Here is an 11574-nt window from a genome sequence, read left to right on the forward strand (position 1 = left end):
CATTTAAGCCTCTATTGTTTTAGTTTTGTGCTACCTCCAGCAGAATCCAATCCTAATGCTCTCACAGTAAGATAGTGTGTTAAAATATTATATAATACTGTAGAATGCACAACTCTTAAGTGTAAGAGAATTCGATGTACCTGATCTTTGTCTTTTTCTTGATCACTGATTTAGAGTGAGGAGTGCTTTACGTTCATTATTTTTATAATCCTCTGCCAAACCCTAAGGAAGTTGACATATTATCTCTTCTTTTACTTGCACACAATTTGGAAGTAATAAATGAAAAAAAATGTGAAAAATATTCTAAGTCTATTTGAATTGAGTACCCCAGTTCTTAACCCAGATGCCATCCCAGCAAGCACTAACTGGTAGCACTGTCTTCAAAACTGAGAAAGTGAAATTCTTTTTCATGAACTGAACTCACATGTAGAAATGTAACTTTTAGTCTATTCCTTGATTTTGGTTCTGTACCAAAGATCACACTGCTCTGAACCAATGAACCCAAAGTTCTTATAGCAGCATTGACCTAAGTAAGCTGGGTCAGATACCACAGTTGATCTTCATCATGATCCAATCAGTCTGATTATATTCCTGTACCTTCTCAACATATCACATTCATTACTGCAGAAATGAATGCTCTGAATACAGAGTAGAATTAACCCTATGGTTGTATTTTTGTACTATTTCTTCAGTCTTTTTCTGTCAATCCTAATATACATATTCTTTTTTGAAAGTTTATTATACACAATTTGTAAGTTCCTTACTCAGATTAAAATACTATATTCACATTAGCCGACTATTTGTTTCGAAGCAGTAGCTATTCTAGTATTACTTCTGAATGAAATAACTAATTTCAGAAAAGTATGAGCAATTATGTGGCAGAATTTTTATCACTAAACAATTTAGAGATTCTGGAATGTTAATAGAGCCAATAGGCTCTAGTAATTTTCTGTTAAAATTAACCATATGGCTTTGACAACATCTCTTTAAAAAATTATACTGAAAAAAGATTTAGAGGGTCATAAATGACTATTTTGAAAAAATGGATCACAAGAGCTGAATCAGACATTCTTAAGCATTTGCTCTGATAATGCTGTTCTTGTAGAGTGATGAATTTTTGCTGACTTGGATGCTGGGTGCATGAAAATTCATGTTTATGTGTATTAGTTTTGTATTGCTATTAAAAATTACCACAAACATAGTTGCTCAAAACAATAAAAATGTGCTACTATATAGTTCTGTAGGTGTGGTGTCTGACATGAGTCTGACTGGGCTAAATTCAGGATGTTAGCAGGGATGCATTTCTTTCTGGTGGCTCTAGAGGAGAATTAATTTCTTGGTCTTTTCCAGCTTTTAGATGCTGCCTATATTACTTGACTCATGGTCTCTTTCATCTACATTCAAAGCCAGCAACACTCTGTCCCTTACTCTAGTTCTTCTGTAATCATATCTCCCTTGATCATAGCCAGGAAAGGTTCTGTCCCTCCCAGATAATCCAAGATAACCTCTCCTTCACAGGGTCCTCAATTTAATTACATCTATGAATTCTCTTTTGACATGTAAGGTAACATTATTACAGACTTTGGGAATTAGGGCATGGGTATCTTTGGGTAGGTGGCCATTATTCTGCTTACTGTTGGCTGCTTGAAAGAAAATTATCCAGTCTGGCAGTACCACCTATGGCCAAAAAAAGGCATACAAAGAGCTTTGTGACAGGAGTTTAGACCTTATTGATTAGATGCTTTAACCCTAGACAAAGTATTAGACAAACTTCTAAAGATAGTTAAACAAAAACACTGAGTTTATAAATATATTATGAATCTTTACCAAAATTCAATTTTAATTATAAAACTGGAAAATCTGAACTAAAGGGTATGGGTTTGAGGTAGAAAATGTTCTAAAATTGACTGTGGTTGTGGATGTGAATATACTAAAAGCAATTGAATTATACATTTTGAATGTATAATTTTATGGTATGTGAATTACATCTCATTAAAGCTATTTTTTTTTAAAGGAATAAAACAAATCATTCTCATGATTTTTTTTAAATCCAAAAACATGGCAGTAATAACTATTAGACTCCCTTTTGGGGAAGTTTTGGAACATGCAACTTTTGGAAACCCATGAAACATGAAAGTTTTGGAAACTCACTGTCCTCAGACTTAGGTGTTGGAATGAAGAAGTAATATTCTTTAATAAGGCATTGGTAAAATACTCTCTTTGGAAACATAATTGATTGCAATTTTGCAGTGTCTACTCATTTATAATTCTATAATATTTACCATGAAAATGATGTACTAAAGTATATATTCTTTTTAGCTTAAATGGTAATTAAATTATTTAATCATTAACTCTGAACATTAACATAAATGAAAGTTTGCTCTTTGTACTTCTGTGCAACAACACAGCTCTTCCTGAACTCATAAAAGCCATATGGAAATAGAACTTAGTGTTTTAAATTAATGAACACAGTTGACAACCTATCTGGTACATTTAGGAGAACTGTGCATTCAGTTTTGCATTCAATTAAACCAGTAAAGATGAGACAGAACGCATGGTGGCGCTGCAGGTTAAGGTGATAAAAAAAGAGACTTGCCTTAAAAACAGTAGCTCCAGTATCCAGCTAGTTTCACACTGCCTGGAAACTGCCTGAAGAATAGTTTCTCAGCCAGAGCGAGAGTGAGTGTGAAACCTCTCTAAAACTTTATTTAGTGACAAAGCTCTGACCTGCTAGGGCTACCAGGATCTTGGGCATATATGAAGCTCCTGTGAAGCTAGTTGTCAGGAAACAGCAATGGAGACTGGACGGATGCACAATCACAGACAAAGGCAAGTCCTAGTTTTCTTTGTTTGCCTGAGCATGTCTTGGGGGAGCGCTGATTTGGGGCCCTATTCAGTAGTAGAAGAAACAGAGAGAGGCTCCTTTGTGGCAAATTTAGCAAAAGATCTGGAGTTGGGGTTGGCAGAGATGGCTACTCGAGCTGTCCGGATCATTTCCCAGGGGAACAAAGAGCATTTGCAGCTCAAGGTTCAGACGGGGGATTTGCTCCTAAATGAGAAGCTAGATCGAGAGGAGCTATGCGGTTCAACTGAGCCTTGCATACTACATTTCCAAGTATTAATGGAAAAACCTTTAGAGATATTCCAGGCAGAACTGAGGGTGAAGGACATCAATGACCATTCCCCCGTGTTCAATGAAAGAGAAATTATTCTAAAAATACCGGAAAACAGTCCTACAGGAACTGCATTCCCTCTGAGTAATGCTCTGGACTTGGATGTAGGCAGCAACAATATTCAGAACTATACAATCAGCCCCAACTTCCATTTCCGGGTTATAACCCACAATCGCAGTGATGGCAGAAAATACCCTGAGCTGGTGTTGGACAAAGAGCTGGATCGGGAGGAGGAGCCCGAAATCTCATTAACGCTGACAGCGCTGGATGGCGGCTCTCCACCAAGGTATGGGACAGCCCAGGTTCGCATTGAAGTGGTGGACATCAACGATAACGCCCCTCAGTTTCAGCAGTTGCTCTACAAGGTGCATATTCCTGAAAACAGCCCCGTAGGCTCCCTGGTTGTCACTGTTTCTGCCAGCGATGTAGACAGTGGACCCTATGGGAAAATATCATACACATTCTTTCAGCCTTCTGAAGATATTAGTAAAACTTTGGAGGTAAATCCAAACACAGGAGAAATTCGACTGAGAAAACAAGTAGATTTTGAAACAGTTCTTTCTTACGAAGTGGACGTCAAGGCCACTGATGGGGGCGGCCTCTCAGGAAAATGCACTCTTCTCCTGCAGGTAGTGGATGTGAATGACAATCCTCCGGAAGTGACAGTATCTGCACTTACCAGCCCCATCCCAGAGAACTCCCAAGAAATTGTAGTTGCTGTTTTCAGTGTTTCAGATCCTGACTCTGGGGACAATGGGAAAACAACTTCCTCCATCCAAGATGACCTTCCTTTTCTTCTAAAACCTTCAGTCAAGAACTTCTACACCTTAGTAACGGAGAGAACACTGGACAGAGAGGAAAGAGCCGAGTACAACATCACCATCACGGTCACTGACATGGGAACCCCCAAACTGAAAACCGAGCACAACATAACCGTGCTGGTGTCCGACGTCAACGACAACGCCCCCGCCTTCACCCAGACCTCCTACACCCTCTGGGTCCGCGAGAACAACAGCCCCGCCCTGCACATCGGCAGCGTCAGCGCCACAGACACAGACGCGGGCGCCAATGCCCAGGTCACCTACTCGCTGCTGCCGCCGCCCGACCCGCTCGTGCCCCTCGCCTCACTCGTGTCCATCAACCCCGACAACGGCCACCTCTTCGCCCTCACGTCCCTGGACTACGAGGACCTGCGGGCCTTCGAGTTCCGCGTGGGCGCCTCCGACCGCGGCTCGCCCGCGCTCAGCAGCCAGGCGCTGGTGCGCGTGCTCGTGGCGGACGCCAACGACAACGCGCCCTTCGTGCTCTACCCGCTGCAGAACGCCTCGACGCCCTGCACCGAGCTGGTGCCCAGGGCGGCCGAGCCGGGCTACCTGGTGACCAAGGTGGTGGCGGTGGACGGCGACGCGGGCCAGAACGCCTGGCTGTCGTACCAGCTGCTCAAGGCCACGGAGCCTGGGCTGTTCGGCGTGTGGGCGCACAACGGCGAGGTGCGCACGGCGCGGCTGCTGAGCGAGCGCGACGCGCCCAAGCAGCGGCTGGTGGTGCTGGTCAAGGACAACGGCGAGCCGCCGCTGTCGGCCAGCGTCACGCTGCACGTGCTGCTGGTGGACGGCTTCTCGCAGCCCTACCTGCCGGCCCCGGAAGCGGAAGCGGCGGCCGCGGCGCCGGCCGACCCGCTCACCGTCTACCTGGTGGTGGCCTTGGTGTCGGTGTCGTCGCTCTTCCTCTTCTCGGTGCTGGTGTTTGTGGCGGTGCGGCTGTGCAGGAAGGGCGGGGCGGCCTTGGCGGGCCGCTGCCCGGTGGCCGAGGGCCACTTCCCTGGCCAGCTGGTGGACGTCAGCGGCACGGGGACCCTGTCCCAGAGCTACCAGTACGAGCTGTGTCTAACAAGAGGAACTGGAACGAATGAGTTCAAGGTCCTAAAGCCAATTCTCCCCAATCTCTCATCCAAGAGCATAGGCAGGGAAGTCGAAGAAAACCCCTCGTTTCAGGGTAGCGTTGGAATTTAATAACTGCTAAGTGAAAGTGAAGTCGCTCAGTCGTGTCCGACTCTTTGCGACCCCATGGACTGTAGCTTACCAGGCTGCTCTGTCCATGGGATTTCCCAGGCAATAGTACTGGAGTGGATTGCCATTTCCTTCGCCAGGGCATCTTTCCGACCCAGGGATCGAATCCAGGTCTCCCGCATTGTAGACAGACGCTTTACCGTCTGAGCCACCAGGGAAGTCCCTTAATAGGAACTTATTTAATAAAGACATATTCTTCCTCTATTTTTTGTTTAAAATATTACCACCACCAATAAGGTAGTATTTAATTTTCTCTGTTTTGTTTATCTTCAATTTCCAACTTTGTTCAACTTCACAAGTTTCCTTTGATTCATAGTTCAGTTCAGTGAAGCATTTCTCACCAGAATCCCAACAAGTGAAATAGGCTTTATCGTCAAAGTTGGTATTACCACATTTTCTCCACTTAATGTCTCTTTATTGACTTTGTGTTTACATTTTAAATGTCAGTTCTTAATACTTATTCAGTTACTAAGATAATCTGCTGCATGCGATCTGTATGTTTACTATTTGATATTTCATTTTTTTTTTCAAAACTGGTATTTTGGGTGATTTGTCAGTCTAGATTTTCATTACAGCAATATTCTTAAACTATGTTACTTTTAAAAACATTCTCTCTGTATTGGCATTTACTTATTTAAAATATAGTATTTCCATTGTGTGATGTCTCTTATCTGAAAATAAGAAACATGATTTTAGGATACTGAGTGTGCATATATATGTATGTTTGCAGACAAAAAAAGCAAAAATATCATTATTCTATAGTATCACATAGAAATGTTTAATAGTTTGTTGCTTTTAATTTTGTAAGAAAAAATCAGATATTCCTGTTAAATTTTGGGTGGCTAACAATGCAGTCCCATTCAGTTGAAAAACAGAAGTCATCAAGCAGCGGTTTGTACCCTATGGCTTTTATATATTAAGCAATTTGAGTGTTTTGGACAGTATCTATCCCTTTCCTTGTACAATAGTTCTCAGTTTAATCTGTATATCTTGCTTACTGTTGAGGAAAAGAGAGATTTCCCCCTAGATATTAGGGCCTTGGACAAAATTCTCTGTGAGGCAGAGTTTATAATGCTGTTCTTATTTTCAGTAGATAGGACAGGCATTAGTGTGGTCTACTTTTTATTTTGTGCATGAAATTAGATCCCACTTGAATTAAGAAGGACCTTAAAAAAAGAGGTCAGTCCCTGCTTTAATCTGCAAATATTTTAAAACTGATGTAAGAAAAACAAAGACATGTGAAAGAAAGGGAACAAATTGCAAAGAATGAGTGAAAGAATACAATTTTTCAAATGGTAAGGCCCTAAAATATTTCATGTCCTACTCACTAGAGTTTATTTATGCATGCCTTAATACAGTAAGCATTTAGTGACTGTCTGATTTGGCAATGATGATTAAGACATAGTTTCCATATTGAAGTTCCATTCCTTAACCAGGTCACATATTGAAGAAGGGACACATTATTGGAAACAATATTTACAAGGCAATTAAACAGGTTTTTATGGGAGCACAGAGAAGATACAGCCTTAAATGCTTCTTTCTAGATTATACAATAATGATTCTATTTTGGCAATGTAATTAAGTTTGGAAGAAATTTGTTAAAGAAGGTGTGAAATTTTTCTTTTCTCAGTTTTTGGTGTTCCTATGCTCAAGTTTTGGAAAGGTAATATCTGTTCCTTTGGTGATCTTGGAGGTCGCTAGTTTTCCTTTGGATTCCTTGTATTGCTTGGGAGAAGTGTCAGCAGTGCAAGGCTTAGAACTAAAATCTAGCACAATGGACAGATTTTAACTGCTAAGCACATTATTTTTTCAACTGATGAATTTTTAACTTCCCCCATAAGCAGTGAAAAATTTCAACAAAGTGAACAGTTCTCTATCTTAACATTATTTTTAATGATACAAACAAAAGAAAAATGAAATATTTAAATAACAAAGACATACAAGCGCACAAATTGGGTACAGCAATTTGAGTCTGTTGGAGGCCACGCGGTGGCGCTGCAGGCTAAAGAGACGGGGGTAAAAATCTGAACTGAGAGTGCTGCGGTAAGTCACTGACATAAGAAGAAAGATAGCGGCAGGTAGACCAGGGAGAAAAGCTGTAGCAACCCAAGATTAGAAAAGGGGGTTATAAAACATAACCCAGACCTTTGCTACTACACGGTGTAGATCTGCGGTTTGCGACTGCTGTTTATTTACACTGGGATCTGTGATTGTTACCAATATTAAAGACGTATTCAGAAGCAGCTATGGAGGCTAGACGATTTCCCTGCTCAAGACAAAGGCAAGTCCTGTTTCTTTTTCTGTGTGGGGGAGTATCCTTGGCAGGCTCTGGGTTTGGACGTTACTCGGTGACAGAGGAAACAGAGAGAGGATCCTTTGTAGTCAATATAGCTAAGGATCTGGGGCTGGGGGACAAGGAGTTGCTTGCAAGGGGGGCGCGGGTGGTCTCTGATGATAACAAACAACACTTGCTCCTGGACTCTCAAACTGGGGATTTGCTTACAAATGAAAAACTGGACCGGGAGAAGCTGTGTGGCTCCAGAGAACCCTGTATGCTGTATTTTCAAATTTTAATGGATAATCCCTTTCAGATTTACCGGATTGAGCTGAGGGTGAGGGACATAAATGATCATTCACCAGTTTTTCGAGACAAAGAGACAGTCTTAAAAATATTAGAAAATACAGCTGAAGGGACCTCATTTCAACTAGAAAGAGCACAAGATTCAGATGGAGGACTTAATGGTATCCAAAACTATACTATCAACCCCAACTCTTTTTTCCATATTAAAATTAGTGGCAGTGATGAAGGCATAATATATCCAGAGCTAGTACTGGACAGGACGCTGGATCGGGAGAAACAGCAAGAGTTCAACTTAACACTCACAGCGCTGGATGGTGGGTTGCCACCCAGGTCTGGAGCCACTAATATACACATTGTGATCCTGGATGTCAATGACAATGCCCCTCAGTTTTCTCAGGCAATCTATGAGACCCAGGCTCCGGAGAACAGCCCAGTAGGGTCCTTTATTGCTAAAGTCTCTGCAGGAGATGCAGACTCTGGAATCAATGCAGACATATCCTATTCATTTTTTGATGCTTCTGAAGATATTCTAACAACCTTTCATATCAATCCTTTTTCTGGAGAAATCATACTCAGACTGTTGCTTGATTATGAGCTAGTAAAGTCTTACAAAATAAATATACAGGCAATCGACGGTGGGGGCCTTTCTTCAAAATGCACAGTTTTGGTCGAGGTATTAGACACCAACGACAATGCCCCTGAACTGATCATATCATCACTTTCCAACCATGTTGTGGAGAACTCTCCTGAGACAGCATTGGCTGTTTTTAGGATTAAAGACAGAGACTCTGGAGAAAATGGAAAGACCATCTGCTTCATCCCAGACCATCTGCCGTTTCTTCTGAAACCCTCTGTGGAGAATTTTTACATCCTAATGACAGAAGGGGCACTGGACAGAGAAAGCCAAGCGGAGTACAACATCACCATCACGGTCACTGACATGGGAACCCCCAGACTGAAAACCGAGCACAACATAACCGTGCTGGTGTCCGACGTCAACGACAACGCCCCCGCCTTCACCCAGACCTCCTACACCCTCTGGGTCCGCGAGAACAACAGCCCCGCCCTGCACATTGGCAGCGTCAGCGCCACAGACACAGACGCGGGTGCCAACGCCCAGGTCACCTACTCGCTGCTGCCGCCGCCCGACCCGCTCGTGCCCCTCGCCTCCCTCGTGTCCATCAACCCCGACAACGGCCACCTCTTCGCCCTCACGTCCCTGGACTACGAAGCCCTGCGAGCCTTCGAGTTCCAAGTGGGCGCCACCGACCGCGGCTCGCCCGCGCTCAGCAGCCAGGCGCTGGTGCGCGTGCTCGTGGAGGACGCCAACGACAACGCGCCCTTCGTGCTCTACCCGCTGCAGAACGCCTCGGCGCCCTGCACCGAGCTGGTGCCCAGGGCGGCCGAGCCGGGCTACCTGGTGACCAAGGTGGTGGCGGTGGACGGCGACGCGGGCCAGAACGCCTGGCTGTCGTACCAGCTGCTCAAGGCCACGGAGCCCGGGCTGTTCGGCGTGTGGGCGCACAACGGCGAGGTGCGCACGGCGCGGCTGCTGAGCGAGCGCGACGCGCCCAAGCAGCGGCTGGTGGTGCTGGTCAAGGACAACGGCGAGCCGCCGCTGTCGGCCAGCGTCACGCTGCACGTGCTGCTGGTGGACGGCTTCTCGCAGCCCTACCTGCCGGCCCCGGAAGCGGAAGCGGCGGCCGCAGTGCCCGCCGACCCGCTCACCGTCTACCTGGTGGTGGCCTTGGCGTCGGTGTCGTCGCTCTTCCTCTTCTCGGTGCTGGTGTTCGTGGCGGTGCGGCTGTGCAGGAGGGGCGGGGCGGCCTCGGCGGGCCGCTGCCCGGTGGCCGAGGGCCACTTGCCTGGCCACCTGGTGGACGTCCGGGGCACGGGGACCCTGTCCCAGAGCTACCAGTATGAGGTGTGCCTGATGGGAGGTACTGGGACGAATGAGTTCAAATTCTTGAAGCCGATTCTCCCCACTGTTCAGGCACAAGATCCTGGGAGAAATAGTGACGAAAATCCCACATTTCAAAATAGCCTTGGATTTAATTTTCAGTAAAATTCTTTCTATATTTTCACGTATTTTTGAAGTGTTATGAAACTATATCAATATTAGTTTAGTTTTATTACTCCAAGTTAAATTATTTTGCAACTTAAAGCCTTATTTTAAAGTACTATATGATTTTACAATGTTATTTCATCCTTTTTTTCCCATTAAACAGGTTAGTTGTAATCAGTACCCCATCTAAATATTAGTTTGTATGTTTAGGTCCTTCAAAATGTACAAGAGTTTAGTACCATTTTCATTCTGGAAAACAGGTTGATTTTTTTTTCCTAGTACATTTCATAGACTGAATCTCATTATCTTATACACCTACAGTACTTCCTTTACCTAAGACATACCTGCATGTCTTGACCTTACTAAAACATTTAATCATGATAAGAAACTATCATCTAGCTCTAAATGATATTTTAAAAGAAATATTTCTCTATTATTCTGCTCATGATGAAACATCATTGGTAGGATTCCCTGGTGGTCCAGTGGTAAGGACCTAGAGCTTTCACTGTCTGCAGCTGGGTTCTTCACGGGTCAAGGAATTAAGATCTGGCAAGCTGCCTGTGTAGCCAAAAACATCCCAACCAACTTAAATAAACAAACCAAAACCATGAAGCATCATTTTGTGAGCAACATTACAATATCCTTGTGTTCATATTAGAAGATTTAGCTTAGGGACCAGGGGACTCCCTGGTGACTCAGATGGTAAAGAGTCTGCCTACAATGCGGAGCCCCCGGTCGGGAAGATCTCCTGGAGAAGGAAATGGCAACCCACTCCAGTATTCTTGCCTGGAAAATCCCATGTATGGAGGAGCCTAGTAGGCTACATGGGGTCGCAAAGAGTGACTTCACTCACTCACTGTGTTCATATCATTTCATTTTCTTTAAATATGCTACTCTTTGTTAATATTTTCTAATGTTCATTTTTGCTGATATATAAACCAGACTATGTCTTATAATTCAAACAAAATATAACCTGCATGAAAATGAATATAAATAAAAACATTTTGAGGGTCTATATAAAGCTATTAGTGGACTGTTGCAAAGCTTTTCACTTTTCATTTTATTTTGTAAATATATTTTAATTATCTAAAATTTTTAAATAAAGATGAACTAAAAATCATAAGGAATGACAACAGATTCATCTCTAGCCCTCTTCTCTGTTTTCTGTAGATTTATCTACATTTTCTGTTACATGTTTATACTGCTTTGACATTCAATTTTATACTTTAATAACTTCTTCCTGTAATAAAGGACTTAACTTTCTTACCTTTTTATTTCTTAATTGCTTGACCTCCTCCTTTCTTTTCTTATTGAAATACAGTTGATTGCAATATTATGTTAGTTTCAAGTGTACCACATAGTGATCTGACATTTGTATACATTACAAAATGATTACCACAAGTCTAGTAACCAACTGTACCCATACAAGTTATTATATTCCTTATGCTGTATATTACATTTTCATGTTTTTTGAAATTTTATAATTGTTTAAGTCTGTGCCTTTTAATCCCCATCACCTATTTCGTGCCCTCCTTGCCTTCCAATTAACAAACACACAAACATTGCACATTCCCTTTCTTCTATTCTCCCTGTCTTAGGTTTTCTTCTCCTGCTTCTGCTTCCTCTCTCCCCCTCCTCCTCCTTTTGGTTAAACTAATAGTTTTGGTTTATTTGCTAAGATTACTT

At 43.1% G+C, this 11574-nt stretch overlaps 2 protein-coding genes across 2 annotated transcripts; both read left to right on the forward strand.

Moving 5' to 3' along the window:
- Positions 1–2790: 2790 nt before the first annotated feature.
- On the forward strand, positions 2791–5900 carry LOC129633894 (protocadherin beta-16-like). The gene has a single exon (XM_055555875.1). The coding sequence runs from the start codon at positions 2795–2797 to the stop codon at positions 5183–5185; it is 2391 nt and encodes a 796-aa protein (XP_055411850.1). The 5' UTR covers positions 2791–2794; the 3' UTR covers positions 5186–5900.
- A 31-nt stretch (positions 5901–5931) lies between these two features.
- Positions 5932–11574, forward strand: LOC129633890 (protocadherin beta-10-like). The gene has a single exon (XM_055555862.1). It carries the CDS (start codon positions 7489–7491, stop codon positions 9886–9888), a length of 2400 nt encoding a protein of 799 aa, XP_055411837.1. The 5' UTR covers positions 5932–7488; the 3' UTR covers positions 9889–11574.

The sequence above is a fragment of the Bubalus kerabau genome, chromosome 1, assembly GCF_029407905.1.
Source record: "Bubalus kerabau isolate K-KA32 ecotype Philippines breed swamp buffalo chromosome 1, PCC_UOA_SB_1v2, whole genome shotgun sequence".
Classification (NCBI taxonomy): Eukaryota; Metazoa; Chordata; class Mammalia; order Artiodactyla; family Bovidae; genus Bubalus; species Bubalus kerabau.